This window comes from Semicossyphus pulcher, unplaced genomic scaffold (genome assembly GCF_022749685.1).
Source record: "Semicossyphus pulcher isolate SPU_LCO1_2020_fin unplaced genomic scaffold, fSemPul1.0.p SCAF_16, whole genome shotgun sequence".
NCBI classification, from domain to species: domain Eukaryota; kingdom Metazoa; phylum Chordata; class Actinopteri; order Labriformes; family Labridae; genus Semicossyphus; species Semicossyphus pulcher.
The window spans coordinates 10634879-10654369 of NW_027211670.1; the positions used below are offsets into that span (position 1 = coordinate 10634879).

General features: G+C 40.4%; 1 protein-coding gene across 2 annotated transcripts in view; it reads left to right on the plus strand.

Moving 5' to 3' along the window:
• The first annotated feature begins 4151 nt into the window (after window positions 1-4151).
• Window positions 4152-19491, plus strand: part of myof (myoferlin) — a 30782-nt gene continuing 15442 nt past the window's right edge. The window contains exons 1-21 of one of the 2 annotated variants that reach the window (XM_069665150.1): window positions 4152-4343; window positions 5161-5216; window positions 5529-5620; window positions 12903-13011; window positions 13093-13186; window positions 13292-13449; window positions 13756-13884; window positions 14027-14089; window positions 14183-14233; window positions 14317-14347; window positions 15979-16094; window positions 16232-16358; window positions 16447-16550; window positions 16655-16723; window positions 16808-16851; window positions 17384-17466; window positions 17624-17662; window positions 17984-18108; window positions 18782-18895; window positions 19059-19236; window positions 19321-19445. In XM_069665150.1, coding sequence (XP_069521251.1) covers window positions 4256-4343; window positions 5161-5216; window positions 5529-5620; window positions 12903-13011; window positions 13093-13186; window positions 13292-13449; window positions 13756-13884; window positions 14027-14089; window positions 14183-14233; window positions 14317-14347; window positions 15979-16094; window positions 16232-16358; window positions 16447-16550; window positions 16655-16723; window positions 16808-16851; window positions 17384-17466; window positions 17624-17662; window positions 17984-18108; window positions 18782-18895; window positions 19059-19236; window positions 19321-19445 — 1995 coding nt within the window. In that variant the 5' untranslated portion in view covers window positions 4152-4255. The remainder of the gene's footprint in view (window positions 4344-5160; window positions 5217-5528; window positions 5621-12902; window positions 13012-13092; window positions 13187-13291; window positions 13450-13755; window positions 13885-14026; window positions 14090-14182; window positions 14234-14316; window positions 14348-15978; window positions 16095-16231; window positions 16359-16446; window positions 16551-16654; window positions 16724-16807; window positions 16852-17383; window positions 17467-17623; window positions 17663-17983; window positions 18109-18781; window positions 18896-19058; window positions 19237-19320; window positions 19446-19491) is intronic. The other variant, XM_069665151.1, reaches the window with a different exon arrangement.

Sequence of the window (19491 nt, forward strand, 5' to 3'; positions counted from 1 at the left end):
ATTCACCCTTTAAAATGTCATTTAACAAACCTAAAGTAAGCCATTAAGTAAATCTTACGTCTGCCATGCGGAAACAGTTCTGCACCGTATTTTCTGACGTCACTGACCTGCCAACCTGCAGCAGGTCTGTAACGGTTACTATGGAGATTTGAAGTGCTATTTACTTTTAAAGCAGATATCAACCTGAATATGTTTTAGCTGACAAACTTCCGGTTTCATATAGTTACATATTTTATGTAAACATTACATATTTTTTAATGTAATTACAAAATAATTTGTCATCAGAACAATATTTAAGAAAAAAACATTTGCAGCAAATTTAAGTAGAAAAATACAAAAAAAGTAGGCTATTTACGATAAGATAAACCCACATTCAGCATACGGATTTCAGTCAAAACTAGGCCTATTATCTTTTAAAGATAAATCAGCTTCATATCTATTAACACAGTGCAAATCTAATAAATATTATAAATAAATCTTTTTTTAGTATGTAGTTGCATTAAAATTAAAAAAGATATATATATATATAACAAAATATATAACAAAACTAACCGGATATAAATAATAAGATTGGACAGAGACAAAGGCGAACAAATTAGCAAAACTTTACCCTTTAAATGCCTAAAAAGTCGTGTTTCTTATAACGTCCCTTCAAACATGCGGGACTTGGTGCTTGCTTAGACAGGTTCCATAATTATTTTTGCGACATTTCATTCACACTTGTTCAAAATGTAAATTACGTCCGTAGTGTTCCGGTTTCACTGTGCACAGTCATTTATAGAGTTCAGTTTTGTCAAACGGCTGTCAAATGAGATCAGTTAACCCTTTAGAAATGTAATTTAACAAACTCATCATCAGGTCAATGCATCGTTCAGTCTGGACAGTAAACAAGCTGTTTCTTAAAGAGTAAATCTTACGTCTGGCATCCTGGAACAGTTCTGCTCCTTGTCGATGTTCAGTCGATGTCCGGGGGAAAAAGTCGTCGATGAAGGTCGTTTTCTTGTAGAAATCCTTGGAAATTTTCAACTTTGAGAACCACTGCCGATATATGCTGCCAACTCTCAGTTTGTTTGTGTCGAAAAGACTTTGAGTTTGTTGTTGTTCGATTAATAAGATGTTAGAACTGTCCTGACGTCAGTCAGAGTTACTATGGAGATTTGTTTAAAATAACGCCTAAATAATCTTATTAGTAAGTTCATTTACACATTATTCACCTTATTAAAATCGCAGCATCAATTTCTCTTGTAGAAAAATGCCCTTGAAATTCCTTTTTGCTGGCTAATTTCTGTCTCAGCTATTTGTTAGAATAATATTTTACCATTTTAAGCGTTTAATGTTCATTCTGTAGTCTTTATTTGTGCATTGCATGAGACCAATACAGTCTATGGTTTAGACATTAATTAAAAGGTTGAATTAATGCATTTTTGTTTCTTGTCTAGTTGAAAATGAACCATGGTCCCAAACATGCGGGCCTAAAGGGACTTATAGGCTATGCTTTTGTAATATTAATATCCCATGCTGTTTAAACTATAACTATTCTCGTTCACACCTGGTGTAAACTGTGCATGGGCCAACATAGAGTTAAGTTTTGTCAACCATCTCAGTTGTGATGTGATGATTTTACCCAGAAAATGGCATTTAACAAACTCTCCACCATGACAAAAATCAGGCTTTTATTTGTGAAATTATGATCAAAAACTGCTCAAATCAAATAACTTTATTTCATAGCATCAAGGAGAAAGACAATGTAAACGCAAAAGAGCAAAATATTCTACATAAATTGGCTAGATAATAAGAGCTTTAACAGGATATGTGAAAGAAAAATTTATGTAGCGGAAGAGGACGCAACAAATAAAAGATTTTAAGGTAGAAAATAAATTCAGTTTGTTTGTGATGTTGCAGATTCACAGTTACCATTTCACATGTCAACATATTACAGTTATGCCTTCCAACCTTCTGTGCACTCATTAATAGTACTCTTAGATATTATTATTATATATTATATTATATATTATATTATTATATTATTATTATATAGTCATAGATGAACAGATTTCACAGTAACACAAAGTGGCCACAAGATGGTGCTTTTCTTCAAGTAGCATCTTTGAGGTCCACTGACAATCTTAACTCAATTATTCCTCTACTTTTGTAACCAATGTACACCTTTTGATAAAGTCAAATTCAAAAGCACACTCTGGATTTGAAAAAGGACACTTAAAAGTTGGATTGATTCCTGAGGCACTGATGAAGGCCATCCATCATCAACCTACATTAACCAGGGGGCGCTAGTGCGCATGTGTAAGATGTAGATTTGTCTAGCCAGTGAACTCGGTAAACTATCATTTTACCACGTAACACTAACCTACAGGCCCACAGTAAGTGTCTGCTCTTTGTGTCCGGACTCAACTCGCCGCAAAGTTGAACCATGCCGAAGCCAAGCACCTCCAGCAAAGTTAAAACTGCTGGCGGCCAAGCTACCGGAGCTAGTGCTGGTGCTAACGGCGGCCAACCCAGCAGTTCCTCCGCGGTGCTGATGGAGCAACCTGACAAAACCTACGCCATGTGCAGGGAAATGTGCAAGGAGATGTCTGAGTCGGTCCTACATGGCATTAATGAGCGCTTCGATGCTCTTGAAAACAAATTTCAGTGGCTAATGGCCTCGCAGGCCGCCCTGCAGACTATGTGGCTAACCAAGAGCTAGCAGCTAGCGACCTTGACATACGCCTGCAGACACTTGAGGCTAAGTACTTAGAGCTAACGAAGCAAAACAGCCAGCTTCAAAACAAAGTGCTGGACCTGGAAGCCCGTTCCCGGAGACATAATATTAAGATCGTCGGCGTTCGAGAGGGCGTGGAGGAATTCGTTTCCAGACTGATCCCCAAATTGCTCGGGGAAGAGCATTTCCCGCACCCGGTGAAAGTGTGAGTTTGCTCTTTCATTGTAATAAATGTTAATGCTGTTCTGTAATAACCAAACAGACTTCTTTATATGTGAGAGTCTGAAGAAGGAAAGGGGTTTCTTAGTGTAACATTCAAGGTTTTTCACTGTCCTCACTGGTAAGGATTTGACTTTACATTAACAAAATCTTATGAAGAAACAAGATCGTTAAAAGTCAGACTTATTACTGTATTACGGTATGGTGGATGTACGTGGAGTTGCGGTGCATGGGAGAGTGTGTACAACACGTATATCACAAAGGCTTTTCTGTTTTCATCAGCACACTGCCAATCCACACGTTCTCACTCACTCATAAAGGGCTATATATTGTATTCTGTATTTATTATACTTATCGTGATTAAATAAAAGCATAATAATTAGTAACTAAAGTTACCAAATATAAGGCAGGCAGGTAAATTGAAATATTTATGTAAATTACAAGTGCTGCAAGATAGTTCCAGAACCTGACTGAATGTAGTTTCGTTTGACCACTCAGGAGCAAGGATTTCATTAGCTCATAATCTAGGACACGTTACTTTTATATTACATGTTCATTATGTGGACAGGCTTGTTCGGTATTCAGACAGTTTTTACATAGAGCCCTGGAGCAATGGTCAACTACCTATGAAGCTGGGATGGCTCCAGTGTCGACTGTCAAATATGCATGTTATTACCCGCTACCGCCACTAGGTGGAGACTTAGAAGAAGTATTTGAATAATACTCCAACATGTAGAGGCGAGGTGTAGCCTGGAGCATGGTGGATTTTTATGACTGTGAGTAATAGTAATTAGGAAGCATCTGAAGACATTTAAACTTTAGAAAATGATCCTTTAAACTTGAGCAATATATTTTTGATTCAATGAAGAATCACTGCTACTGTTTAAACCTTTTGAGAATGTGTACTGTGACTGTTGGTAAGGTTATATGTCTATACAACGGAGCCCCTTTAATATTTCAATAATATATACAGTATATAATTATATAAAACATGCATGAATTTCGTCAACTTTTCCGTGTGAATAGCGTACTGTAGTTCGGGCTCAGCAGTCTCCTCTGCTACACTCACACGGTGGCAGCAGCAGCTCGCGAGCTTCCACTCAGAGGTAATTCCACCCCCGTGACCGCCCTCATTTCCCCTCGTCCTCACCACCGGGACCTGGAAATACACTCGGCCCTGCCCCGTGAGCTTCAGTGATGGGGCGGTGAGGATGCCGGAGCACGACCGTCCTGTTTATACTTTTTCATCACGTTCCTCAACGTCAATGAATTAACCTTTTTTTTTTATTACTATTTTATTTTAACCCTGCTGGTGCCATGTTGCGGGTCGCAGTACAGTCGGCTAAAAATCTGCCTAAAAAGAAAGTTGGAAGTCCTGACCCAATTGTCTCTGTGATTTTTAAAGGTAAGACGAACTTTAAAAGCCTCATAGTCACTTGTAGCGTAATATTTGGTCTTATAACGTGAATAAAGTGTGCATTTGGCGCTAAATAGTAGGTTCAAAGTCACTTTTATCATGTATGACGGCTACATATTTTTATGCTAGCCCATGCATTATAAAACTGTACAGCAGTACTATTTTTTTGCACTTTTTTTTTTATTAACTTAAAGTCTCACATTAAAGTAGTCTTTGTAAATGCAGTGCGTTAAAAACTTCAGCATCAGTTGTATTGCACAATTTAGGACTTAAACATGTCACAGCACTTCCAAGTCGCAAAGACAGCTGGGTAAGGGACCATGTTAGAACCTGCAGAATACACCTTGGCTAATACAGAGAAAAGAAATATGTATAAAAGTTAACAGATTCATCTAAAATCAGCCTCTGGCTACGGATATAGCATATCAGATAGAGTTCTGTGTCCAACAAAGAGTGGCATTTGCTCCTAAAGAGGAAACGATCCTGGCAATCAGCCTGAGTTGCCCTCAGCTGTGTTCATTGTCATCATCATCAGCCACAGGTGTGGCACCCTCTCTCTTCCTGCTTCCCTGTAAAGGCAGAAACACAGAACTGTGCAACAATAACTTAACAATAATAAATGGGTAACATAATTGTAGTTATATTCTAGTGTTGGGAGACATATGTGTGTCCTCATATTGATCATGTACTAAACAGTAGTTTGCTTATAATGTAAAGAATAAAGTGTTTTATTTTGAAGGAGTGTCAGAAAAATGATGGACATTGCAGTCCATAATATTCACACAAAAAATAATTTCCCTTTCAGATGAGAAGAAGAAAACAAGATCGATTGACAGTGAGGTGAATCCTGTGTGGAATGAGGTAAGCATCCAGTACACACACACACACACACACACACACACACACGGCCAAACATGCAGATTAAACTGTCTCACTCTCTTACATTGATTAGAGGTAGGTTAGATCAGCTATTTAGTGCAGCAGGGAGAATTGATTTACAACAAAGTATCTCCACTTCAACTACTAAACATCACATGCTCAACATACATACTGTGACAATCATCATATGACTGTCACAGTATGTGCTTGATGTATGTGAGTCAAGGAGTTTAATGTCTCTCTGCACAAAAAAAAAAATCTCATGGGCTTTTTGTCCCTCATCTTGTCCTGCAGGTGATCGAATTTGACCTGAAGGGCAGCGCTCTGGACTCCAGCTCCTTCATAGACGTGGTTGTGAAAGACTATGAGACTATTGGGAGTAACAAGTAAGTGCAGTGCAGCCTCTGAGGCTTAGCTCCCTGTTAGCTTTTGTGCAACAGAGGGATCGCAGTGATGAAAGAGGAGCTGTGTGCCTCATTCTGCAAACTCATTCTTGTCTCTACAAGAACCTTTTTTTTGGGGGAATTAAGTCTGTTCAATCAGGCAGCAGGTGAGCCAACAGCAGCTGAGGTGTTAACTCGTCTCTGGTGTCAGTAATTTTGATTTAAGTTACAACACAGGGGACGAGATCGTTTGAAGTACCCTGGCTGCAAAATAGTTATTTGTTCACACCAAAGGCCACGCCCTCTGGTGAGGTAATTATTATCATCTACTGTCACAGTGATACACAGGGAAAATAAGTTTCATAGTAACCCAGTGTTTGAGTTATGTAGCTGGCTGCTGCTACCCCCTCACACCCTGCCTGCCATGCTGGGACTTGCCGGGATGTGTGGGATGACTGGTCCTGATTGGGCAACAATGGATGGATGAATCGCTGTTTGTCTTCTTTTTCTCTCTGTTAGGGAAATGTGTTGCACTCTTTCACTCAGGGCAGGGAAAACTCTTAAAGGAAAACACTGTGCTGAAACGGTGCACTTTTAGTTTCTTAGTTGCTGCAGAAAAAGTTAACATCTGCCAAATCCAAATAAAACCCCTGAAACATATGGGACCAATCAGTCCAACCAGACAGAATGTTTCCTCGTCATCGCTAATTAAAGCGATCAAAGTCGCGTCTGTGATAAGAAAAACAAGCACACAAAAGTGTTTCTGTCTCTGTGATCTATGTGAAAAAGACTGAATAAGGTATATGTTGTTCCTGTTAATATGCTTTGCCTTGTAAAAGTTTCCCCGCTGCATGGGACAGTCATAAATGAGGGAGGAGACCATGTTCAGCTGAGTAAAGTTTTCCACTGGGCTGGCTCGTCTGACACACTCCCTGAAGATCTACACGGAGGGGAGCAGAAAAAGGACGTCCCTCTCTCTCTCTCTCTCTCTCTTTTTCTCAAGCAGTTTTACAGCTGCTGTTGTGGGTTATCCCTGTCGTCGTGGCAACTAAAGAGGAAGCCAAAAAAAGCGTTCAGTGTTTTCTGATGTAATTAGATTTTAGAGGAATCAGGAGATCGTAGGTTTCTTCAGTGTAAACGGCAGCAGCATCTTGATCATAAGGTCTGCCTATAGGGAGTTTAATCATAAGCATTTATTCTTTGGATGTGAGAGGGCACATGATTAAGTTTGATTTCCGTCTATTTTATTAAAATTTTTTGAGTGATTTGCAGAAGTAAAGACATTTTACAAACAATACATGTTCTGTTTTAGTATTTTAGAGAAGTCCGAACAGACTACAGCCACACGTCTGCAGCCGTGCTACAGGCTAGCAGCTCTCTGAGGATATACCAAGGCACAGCTGTGCTTTGAACGAAGTGCTAACATGAGCATACTAACAAGCTAACAGTCATAGTCATGACATTGTGCTATGTTGGTGTGTTAAATAAGCTGTACATGCATCCATACATTTTATTCACTCCGTTGTCCCGTAATAAGTTATTTCCGGTTGTTTTCTTGAGATCTTGATTTATTTATCGTGTTATCTCGAGACAACAACGCAGCACCATCGTACGTCAGATGATCGTATCCCCAGAGTTGCAAAAGCACGAAAACGAACATAGAAACAGACTTAGCTTACCTCATTAGTGCGGCCAACGGCGGCATGGCATGTCGTGGTCTGTAACTTCACAGTGACCAGCCTGTTGTTTTGTTTTCTAGATCACCAGAAAGTTATCCCGTTATCACGAAAAAACAAGCTTTGTTCTATCGAGATAATGGGCCAAATTAATCCGTTGTAAAACCAACTATGTTATCCCGAGATGATGAGAAAAATATTGAGATTTCGAAAAAAATCCAACCAGAAATAACTTGTTATCACGGGAGAACAAGCTTTGTTATCGTAAGGTAACGGGAAAAATTTGTCGACATTGAGAAAACAACCTGAAATTACTAGTTATCACGGAAAAACAGAGTAGATAAAATTAATGGATGCATGTCCACTAGGGGCTTCCGTACATCTGAGGTAGACAGGAGTCTGTAGTTTTAAATGAGTTAAGTCATAACCGAAAGTACTGGACATTAAAATTTTAACTTTATGAAGTTACTTTTACAATTCATCCTCTGGGGACCACGAATAATTGTTGCAAATTTCACAGCAATCGGTCTGATGTTTGAGATGTTTCAATAGAATACAAGAAAAAGGAACTTCATGATGACACTACAGGAAATATCATGGGATCAATCAGTCGGATTCATCCTCTGCAAACCATGAATGTGTGTACAGAATGTAGTGTTAATCTGAAGGTGTGCCTTGACATATTTTACTAAATGAATTAAACTTTGACCTGCTGGTAATGACGGAGAATAAGTCAGGGGATGACTAAAGTCACGCAGGGTGTATCCTCTGGGGATCAGGAATATTAGTAGGATATTTCACAACGATCCATCCAATAGATGTTGAGATATTTTACTCTGAACCACAAATGTCATCCTCATGGTGGTACTACATGAAGAGTCAGGGGATCACCTGGGTCAGTAGGGCTCGTTCTCCGGGGACCATGAATGTTTGAAGAAGATTTCATGACAATTCATCCAGTAGCTGTTGAGAGATTTCCGTCTGGAACAAACCAATCGGTGGACACAAAGCTAGCTGGCTAAAAGGTGATACAGTTGGGTGATCTCAACAGGCAATTTTGTGAAGTGGTTATAAATTAACTGTCATCTCCGGCTGTTTATCGGCTTTGCATGTAACTGTCGCAGAGGTTTTTTAATCCCACAAATGTTTAAATAAAGATTAAGAATGATTAACTCGAGGACGACACTGTGATGCTTTTAAACAGAGCTGGAGTCTGTAAAGTTTCCTTGAATAGTAGGTTTTTCATAACCTAAACCTGCCAATGAAAAGGCCTCTGAAATCTTATCACTACAATTAAATATTAACTGCTTCTGCACTGATATGTTTGGAGCGCTAATAAACAGGGTAAAACTCTTCTAAGGATATAGCTGGACAAGTTTTTTTCCATCCAAACCTTTGACTATTGTTTTATTTCCTGTCCTTTAAAACAGAGAGTCGGACTTCAGGAGGTTTGTCTAAATATTTCACCTACTTTCACCTACCGCGTTATGAAAAAGATTTCAGCCCTGCAGTGCTGTACTAAGGACACATAGTCATATTTACAGATCTATGTTTGCTGATTTTCACACCCTAATAAGAGATCTGGGAAGAGCTGTATCATCACCCTCATGTATCCTCACACATCTGTGGGAGAGGAAATGAATTATGACAGTGGGAGGGAGGGAACTTATTGAAATAACGCAGAGCCAAGAGCTGCATGTCTTCAAAGTCCGTCCTTCCCCTTCACAGATAGTTGATTGAGACAGATTGTTTGGTTTACATAAGTGAGAACTTCATCATATTAGGGGGGGTGGAAAGGCCGAAAAGTGTTAAGACTCTCTGCTGTCTGTTATCTGTCCGCTATCAACGGCTTTAACGTGGGGAGTTAGTCAGCCGTTGTGAGAAGTATCCTCTGACTCATCCTGTTTTTGGTCACTGCGCTGTGTGTTTACATGAAAAACAATGAGAACATTTGTCAGTCAAAGCACGCCTTTCAGTGTCTGTTCAACATACTGTAGCTTCAGTGACAGGCTGTAGTAACTGCCCCATAACTTTTGGAGGAAGTTCAGGCATAATGTGTAACTTTCATATTTGAATGCTCTTATAATAACGCAGTCAGGCTGAAAACGGAGGATTTGCAAAATGATAAATATCTGACAGGCTTATGTCTGAATCCAGCTGCCTAACCAACCTATTTGAATAGTTTGGCAGTTTTATGTGACAGAGGGTACATGAGCCTGAAATTCATACTTCAGTCACTCTTTGGTTAACCCTGCATTCATGTAGTGTAGGAATAATCTGGGAAATGTAATATAGACTCTCTTAAGTAAGAACAACAACTCGGAAAGCCATAGAAAATTTTGGTACACGATTGTGTTTTGGTTAGTAGCTACAGCAACTCCACCCCCCAATCTCTACTGCGCAGCTCTGGCTCCAAATTACATTACCAGCGCAAGATGGCAGTGCCCGTCACGGAGGGGTATTTTAGCTTCAATTTAGCACAATGACAGTAGATGGAGATGCGTCGTCCATCTTTATGTACAGTCATTGCTTGTAACTTGTAGTTGCTTTCCAAGCAGAGTGATCTACATTTGCTCTAAACAATAAAATACTGCCCATCTTCTTAGTGGCGTTCATGTTATTCCCACATTACAACGTTAAAGCTCATGAACACACTGAAGTAGGAAAAAAAGACTTCCCGACTCTGGACAATTTCGAGGAGCACTTGAATGCAGCATAACTCCAATTCTCTTTATGTTATGAAACCATCTAAAACCAAGAGCAGTTGTTGGTCCTCCTGTCAGATTTGAAGCTACATACCAGGTTTATAGAGTCACTGACTCCCTGGAGAATCCCTTTGTCAGCCTCCTTCCTGATTCAGAGCACCGAGTGCAGCCAAAACAATCCTCCATCCTCTCTACTCCCAACACAACTCTGCCCAAGCTATTTGTGCAGTAATGAGAAGTCATGGTAACCTGATATGCAGCTGCATAATGTAGCCTCTTGAAAACATGTAATTATCTGTTTCCTGCAAATTTCCTGGTCCTATGAATTTTTCTATCCAGGCCTTGCAAAAGTGGTTACTAAAGGGGAAATACACATAATATTGTATATCATTCATCATTCAGTCTTCAGTGATGTCATTTTAATGCGGTGTCCATAGTGAGTCACTGTTTCTGTCTTAGGGAAATTCCTCCCCTCATGAATGCTGCCAAAATATTAAGCCTGAGTCCACCCAAAGATATTACACTCTACATGATGTACTGCATTCCTTTAGCTACATTGTGTTACTTTGGACACAATACAGAGAGCATTATTTAATGCAGCCAAACAGACACGGAGTTGCCCCTTTATTTGATACAGCTAGCTAAAACAAAAGATGTCACAATAGTCACAAACAGTACAGTACTTTTATATTCCCTAGGTTGGGTTTTATCTGCACAGGCAGACAGACACGAGAGACGGCAAGAAATAACAAAGCACTTGAGAGACATTTTCTTCTCAAACTAAAACAAAAAGACAGCCAAAAGTCACAATTGTACTTGTATAGCAAAAGAGTTCAGCATTCATGGTGGCAGATCTCACAATGACAGACACTTTCCAACATTTAGTTTCGTTTTATTTTGTCCTTGAATAACAATGAAGCAGTAAACAGAGGAATGTGATGTGTGCCACACAGCTCTCACAGCTCTAGTTAAACTTCATCTGGGCCCATTACTCGCATACCTAAATCGACGGCGGTTTGACTCATTGGATTTCTGCTTGATCATTAAAATGTTAATGATTAATCGTAAGTAATTAGATGTAATACATTTTTCATAAGGAAACAGTTTGACATGTTTGCAGAGGTAATAGATTTACTGAGTAATTGATACAGACAGTAGAGATAATGTTTTTTGTGAGAGGTCCAGTTTGAACACCTCTAATATCCTCCTGGTTCTGTTGTTCATACCTGGTATTATAGGACCTTTAATGGAAACAGATGGATTATTTGGTTCATTTCAGTTCTCTTTACAGGAAGCCAAAGGTGATTTAAAAACATGAATCACTGGCTCGCAGCTTCTGTGCAGTGTTGACTGTATGCCGCCTCATGGGGTGCGTTTGTTTGTCTGTGCAGGCAGGGTTTGTTAGCTCTGGGTGGCGACCTTCTATATGCCCCTTTTGTGAATGTGACTCGACTGAGCACACATGCAGCATTTCATTTCTGTGTAGTCTGAACTGTGATTATTGACGTGTTTGCCGGCTAGAAATTAAGCTTCTCTTTAGACCTTTGACCATTTTCACACGGCGGCCATTTTTCTCTAAGATCACACACAGGGTGGGAAGCTCCGGCGGTTAAAAACACATATTTGATAACCTATTAGCTACAGCTAAAGTTAACATTCAGCCACCCCCTAGCTTACATTACCTTTACCTAGGAAAAAGCTCAATGCTAACATCACCTTTTGAAAGTGTTAAATGATACAATAGGAAAGTTATTAAAGAACTTAACATCATAAAAACTTATTCGATAACCTATTTGCACCATCACACAACAGCCACCTCTTAGTTAAAGTTACCATTAGCTTAGAAAGCTGAATGCCAACATCACCGTTTCAAAGTGTTAACAGACTTAACTTTGTATAAACGACTCATTTGATAACCCACTATCTACCATCAGAAAAACAGCTAATGTTAGCAATCAAGCACCGCCTTGCTAACATACTTTTAGCAAGTAATTTACACCTTTTATATCGTATCATACTACACTTTAAAAGCTGAAGTTGACATTCAGCCACCTCCTAGCTCGCATACCCTTAGCTAGGAAAAAGCTCAATGCTAACATCACCTTTTAAAAGTGTTATACTTTAGGAAAGGTATTAAAAAACTTAACTTAAACAACCTATTTGATTACCTGTTTGCACCGTCACACAACAGCTATTGATAAAATCCAGCCACCTCTTAGTTAAAATTACCATTATCTTAGAAAAACTGAATGCTAACATCACCGTTTCAAAGTTTTAACTTTGTAAAAGTGACTCATTTGATAATCCATTAGCTACCATGAGAAAAACAGCTAATGTTAGCAATCAACCACTTTCTCGCTAACATACTTTTAGCAAGTAATTTACACCTTACACTTTTTTAACGTATCATGCAACACCATCAAAAGCTTAAGTTACTATTCAGCTACTCCCAAGTAACAGTAATATTAGCTGGGAAGTGGCTAAATGCTAACATTAGCTGTAGAAAAACAGCTAATGTTAGCAATCAACCACTTCCCAGCTAACATACAGTACTTTTAGCAAGGGTTAGGGTAGGAAGTAACTGAATGCTAACATTAGCTGTTTTCTGACAGTAGCCAGTTGGCTAACCAATATCCACTAAAATGTGTTTGTTATAGCTTGTCAATCTTGTCAGATTATGTTCATTCATTAATAACATAAAGACTCAGCTCTATAACATAACAGCATTTTAGCCTCCCACTCTGGAGCAAAATGGCCACCATGTGAGTATAGTGAATTAGGCTACATTAGGATATCAGTGCATGATTGTCACCAAGTGAATTCTCACTGTAGTCACATGGTATAAACAAATAACATTACAGTATCTGACACACATCTAACTACCTACTGTGCTTCTTCCTCCAGATTCCTCGGCTCAACCAAGATCCCTTTGAGAGACCTCGCTGCAGGTCAAGTGAGGTCACTACCATCTAGAAATGTTCCTCTGGTCAACGAAAATGGGCAGAATATTGGAGTATGTTTCTTTCTTTATGAATTAAGAAATACATCTTTCTTTAAAGGGAATAAATAAGACTAACTAATCTTTTCCTTTCAGGCTACAATCGACCTTGTGGTTAGCTATGATCCTCCAGCCAACGCTGCACATAACCCCAACGATCCTCACTCGGGGGACGCCACAGTGGATGCTGGTATGTTTGTGTACATTTTAATGATGCAGTGAAGACTAACTGGAAGCGTTAAATTTGATTGGAGGCGTAGTAGGTGTTTGATCTCTGCTCATTTCTGCTAATTAGGTGGTGGTGGTGACGAGGGTGATGAGACTCAACCAGATGGGGTCCAGGGTGGCTCTGCTGGGGCCCCGCTGTCCCCGGGTCAGTCTGTTAACATCCGTAAGCGGCTGGCCAGGGCCCACAGTCGCCACCGACTAGTCAATAAACCTCAGGACTTCCAGGTCAGTTTGAAAAGTTTTTTTCTAAGCAGCTACAAGCTTATCGACAAAAATAAAACCTACAACTACAACATAAATGTGTGTTTTTAGACATGAGGCAATTCTGCTTCCAGCCCTGTTAGTAAGCTTCTTATCTAATAGCAAGTAGCTAAATAACCCATACATTGTGCTTTTGCTAGGTTTAAAAGAGCTATGTTTACTCAAGTTATCTTCTTCTTGTTCACAGTTTTTTAAAACACTCTGCAGTGCTCTAGGTCAGATTCAGATTCACACATTCACACTGTTACTGTGATGCTACGTGTGTTTCAGATTCGTGTCCGGGTCATTGAGGCCCGTCAGTTGTCTGGCAACAACGTCAAACCCGTGGTGAAGGTTAGCGTGTGCGGAGACACGCACAGGACCAGGATCAAGAGGGGAAACAACCCCTTCTTTGACGAGGTACTCGCGCTTTAAAAATAATTTATCCTGGTTTAGACCTCAGCCGTCCAAGATTACAAGGATGCCCTCGAGTGTCTACTTTAAATGTGTTCCTTGTTTTTCTTCTTGGAAACTTTTCCAAAAATGTTTGTATTTTCGGCAGATTTTCTTCTACAATGTCCACATGCTGCCATCGGACCTGTTTGATAAGCACATCAGCTTCCGGGTCAGTACACACATGTCAGTTTTAGGTCCTATCCTCTGTCAATATGTGTAGATACTGAATATGAACCTTGAAATCCTGCTCTTGTCTTTGCAGATTTATAATTCTTACTCACTGAGGGCTGACAGTCTCATGGGAGAATTCAAGGTACCTGGCGTCTTTACATATATGTTTTTACTGTAGGTATAAGAGCCCTTATATGAGTCTGACCTGTTTTTGTCCTCTCACAGCTGGATGTTGGTTACGTCTATGATGAACCAGGTAAGCTTACCACAAACCAGTGATTTGTGTGTCATATACATTGCTTACAGGATGCTGTGGTTTGGTGTATGAAAGGTCAAAATGTTGCAGGGTTGTTTGAGTGATTCTTATATATGAAGACAAGATGTTTCTGTAATGTTGCAGGTTTGGTTTACATACAACTAAAAAGTCTTGTTGCATGGTTGTTTCATTAAAGCGGCTAATGTCAACTTTTTTGTATTAACAGTTAATCACATGGATACTTATAAACTATTAGTGAATAGTGTTGCTCGTAGAGATGAACAAATGAGAAGCTCTACAGAGCTTTTTAGCATCTTTCAGTTGTTTAGGTTTTCCAGCTGGCATCTTTTTCTTTTTGTTCAATCGTTCTGCTCTCATAGCTTAGGCTAGCTTTCAACAGCAGCAGCAGCTGTTTCCAGTGAAACGCTATATAGTCCCTGTTCAGCACCAAAAGGCAGATAAAGTTAGCAACCAGCTTGTGAACACAGTGGTGCACTTAAAGCTCCTGTGAAGAGCTTTTTTGCTGATTATGAAACAGACTGACATTAATTCTTATTACTCTATATGACCTACAAAAGCAAACCAGACCATCAGCGACAAGATTGATTACTTTTATACAGTTGTTTTTAATGCCTGAAACCGCAGGGGGGTAGGTGTCAGACGAAGAGATTCACTCCACGCTGCCTTTGTTTACATTTTCCAGGGCAGAAATTTAAAGTGAGTGATACATATGAGTGTTAAAGAAAGCAGGATGAGATTTTATGTTAACAAGCACCACTGAAGCATGAACAGGAGAAAATCAGCAAAGAGATGAGAGGTACGGCTTTGTTCACAGGGGGCGCCAAAATCAACACAAACCGAAAGTTCCTCACAGGAGCTTTGAGCTAGCAGCTGTAAAGTTGGAAGGGACCAAAATGGAGCTAACGGGAGGGAATCATGTACTCATATTCACCAATTGGCCAGAAACATGACTCCAAATAAATGAAACTGTGCTCTGTATCTCCTGTATGTTTCAGAAAGCAACTGTTAGCTCATGTATTCGCCCCATGAACTGAAAAGGGGATTATATATCAGTGTTATGTTTGGATGGATAAAGCTCTTTTAATTTAAATACATTGACAACTTGTTTTATGCTGCCAACGAGTTGCCAAAAGTTCTGTTATTTAGTGGATAAGTAATAGGGGTGGGAATTGAAGGGTAATTCATAATAAGATACGCGATACTGGTCCATGATAATGATAATATCACGATACAGCGGTAATGGATACATCACGATATCTGATTCTGAACTTCTTCTTCGGCTAATTAATTTCCGTCACCGTGGAGAGTCGTTAAGAAGAGACGCGGTGAGTCAAAATTGCAGGGAAATCTGTTCAGAGCGTCATATATTTGTAAATGACAATATCGATATTTGGCGCCAGTCTATCGATAACTGTATTGCACGAGTCAGGACAACTATATATTGCTGTTTCGATATTTTGTCCCACCCCTAATAAGTAACATCACACACAATGTCTATGCCACAAACTAATCTGTGTATTCACTTCATAAACAGTTAGCAAAACCTGAACACATTTAATGTTACTTTCTAAATATGATATTATTGTTCATATGTGTGTGACCTTTTTCAGCCCACTGTGTGATGAGGAAGTGGCTCCTGTTGAATGACCCAGATGACTCTAACTCGGGGGCAAAAGGCTACCTCAAAGTCAGCCTCTTCGTGGTGGGGGCTGGAGACGAGCCTCCGGTAGGACTGACAGACAACATCACCCAGATGACTTTCACTGGGCGCTTAGTGCTTCCTCTTTCCTCATGTAAATGTGGTGGTTGTGTCCCCTGCTCTCTCTCTCATGTTCTTTTATCTGTTCTCTCCATTTCACACAGGTGGAGAAGAGGGAGGTGAACGATGATCAGGACGACATCGAGAGTAATCTGCTGCTGCCGGCTAGCGTGACTCTGCGGTGGGCCACGCTGTCGCTGAAGGTGTTCAGAGCGGAGGACGTTCCCCAGAGTGAGACCAGCTCAAGTTTACGAATCACATAGTGATGTAAACCTCTAAAATACCAACAATTAATTCTTCTGATGTTGTGTTATTTCAGTGGACGATGCATTCATTCAGACCATGAAAGGAATCTTTGGAGGAGATGAAAACAAGAAGAACCTGGTCGACCCCTTTTTAGAGGCTCGCTTTGCTGGAAAAAAGGTCCTTTTCCTGTTTTTAGCCTCAGTGCTACATGTCAGCATGCTTGAATTAACATGTTTGTGTAACAGAAGAAATGCCAATGTGTGTTTTATCCGTCGCTCCAGCTGTGTACTCAGGTCATCGAGAAGAACGCGAACCCAGAGTGGAACCAAGTGCTGAACCTGCAAGTAAAGGTAAGAGGCTGAAAGGACTGAAATAGATGTTATTAATTCATTTTCAGTGTCACTTTTTTAACCTGCTTGTTGTATGTTCTGCAGTTCCCCTCCATGTGTGAGCGTGTCAAACTGACAGTCTTTGATTGGTGAGTCTAAAAAGATTACTATTTATATACAGTGTTCAAGAGGTAGGGTTATTTTGTTCTGAGAGTTGAGAGTGCACTAAAAAATGTGGTCAGTTGTGCGTGCGCATGTGTGTGTTTACTTGCCAAATCACCAACCACATGAGAATAATGTAGCAGCCTATGATTCATGCACTGCAGGCCCCTCCCTTCCCCTCAGCTGCATGCTCTGGGATCCTGTTGGCAGCGCCTGGCAGCCAATTTTTCATTATTTGAGTGTGCGAACAGCCTGATAACTCAGGACCAGGAAGGCTGAAGGGAAATCAGTGCAGGAGGAAAGGTTAGAAAAACTGTGTGTGCCTCAGAAGGTGTTGAAAACACACTCGGGCCTGAGAGCCGATAGATGCATTGTTGAGAGACGTGTTTTTCTTTTCCACACACTTTCTTCATAGATAAACTTCACACTATGATTTTAAGGTTATTTATCAGTAAATTCAGTAAGTCATTTATGTGTGTGTGTGTGTGTGTGCGTGTGTGTGTGTATGTGTGATTACAGGGATCGTTTGACAGGAAATGATGCTATTGGCACGACATACCTGAACCTGGCCAAGATAGCCTCCTCTGGTGGAGAGATAGAAGGTATTTTTGGATTTTCAAAATAAATCATGAAAAAAATGGAAATAATCTTAACCAAAGTGCATTTTAACCAGATACTTTATGTATTTATATATTTGCAGTTAAAAGCATTGTTACTCTTCTAAACGGTGTTTGAATTCTCCTTTTTCTCCTGGAATAGAGGAACATGCAGGAATTGAGGAAATGCCGTCATATGAAGGTTCAACTGAGCTCTTTGTTGCTCTGTTTTGCATGACATGTTGGCACCAAGCATGTTGCGCACGCTAATTCGCTGATTGTGTGTGTGCACATTGCTAAAAATAGCTTCTCTGTGCTGTGTTTTAACTGTAGTTTTTATTAGCATTAACCATTTTGTTGTCGTAGCGCCTGCCACCTGCTTACCCAGCATTCACCGCTTCAAATGTCCATGACCACCGCCTCCAGAACAGCAACACCAACATACTAACAATAAAGCTTTGCTTTGCTCAGCTTAGCTTTGAGTCCAATGATGAAGAGGTTACGTCTTTGTCTGTTTCCACAGCAAACACAGGCCAGTCTGAGGTGGGCTTCCTGCCAGTCTTTGGGCCCTGCTATGTCAACCTGTACGGCAGCCCCCGAGAGTTCACCGGCCTGCCAGACCCCTACGAAGACCTTAATTATGGCAAGGTAGTGTTGACGACATTCAGGATGTAATCGCTCACCAACATTTTAATCTTTCTCTTCACTTCTATTTTAATCACTCAATCTCAATCTCCACCCTAAAGCATGAACACTGAGCCCTTTATTGATGTCAGGTGTGCAGTGTGTGAGTGTGAGCGTCCATGAGGGCTCAAAATGGTATAAAAAGGAACACACTATCATGACATTACAAGTTACCTGGTTTAGTAGTTTATTACACTGCTGTGTTAAATACTTGATTCTGATTGGTTAATCACGATATTCCGAAGTCTGTTATTTCTCGATAACAGACGTTGCTATGAAGAACAGACCGTTGCTAGGGATGCAGTTCGAATCATCCAATCCAGAGGACTAACTGTAATCATGTCAATTTGCTGAAAGAAGTCCAGTAAATTTGACTTTGCTTTGTTTACAGAGTAAATGTGAGTAAAAATGTGACTAAAAAGATCCGACGTCTATGCGTGCTTTGTCTACATGTCACTGTGGAAGACTCAGTGAATGTGAATACACAGAAAGGATGCAATTGGGCTTTGAAAAGTGCACAACATGCACTGGAATTGGCAGTGGGACAGCCTGAACCCTCAAATTTAGTGAGTGTGGAGATTGGGATTGGGCCTATAGTCCCTTGTTTTTTCCAACAGTTCATTTATAATCTTTGCAGGGCGAAGGAGTGGCCTACAGGGGCAGGGTCCTGGTGCAGCTGTCCACTAAACTAGAGGGAAAGGAAGACAAAACAGTCGACAGTATCCACAGCGATGACATCCTGGTGGTGCAGGTGTTGTGACTATTTATCAATATATAACTTATGTCACTCAGAAATACGTGGCTGGTGTTGAATTACAGGCATTGGTCTACTTTCTTATGATGCTTAAAATCTGTTCATGCTGTCTTTTCTACTTCTCTTCCACGCCCTGCTTCTGTTCTTTTCCCCTCATCAGAAGTACCAGAGGAGGAGGAAGTACTGTCTGTGTGCAGTCTTCCACAGCGCCTCCATGATCCAGGAACCAGGAGAGCCCATCCAGTTTGAGGTCAGCATCGGTAACTACGGCAACAAATTAGACACCACCTGCAAACCCCTGGCCTCCACCACTCAGTATAGCTGCGCTGTGTTTGATGGTGAGTGGGGAAACGTATATCTGATGTGTGGATGTAAAACCTGCTCTCCTTGTTAAGAGGATTCTAAATGTGTAACTTTTCCAGGTAACCACTACTATTACCTGCCCTGGGCGGACACGAAGCCAGTGGTTGTGGTTACCTCGTTCTGGGAGGACATCAGCCACCGCCTGGACTCAGTCAACATCATCCTCTACATTTCTCACCGCCTGGTAACACAACATTATCCTCTGTTATCCTCAAACACCTACAATTACT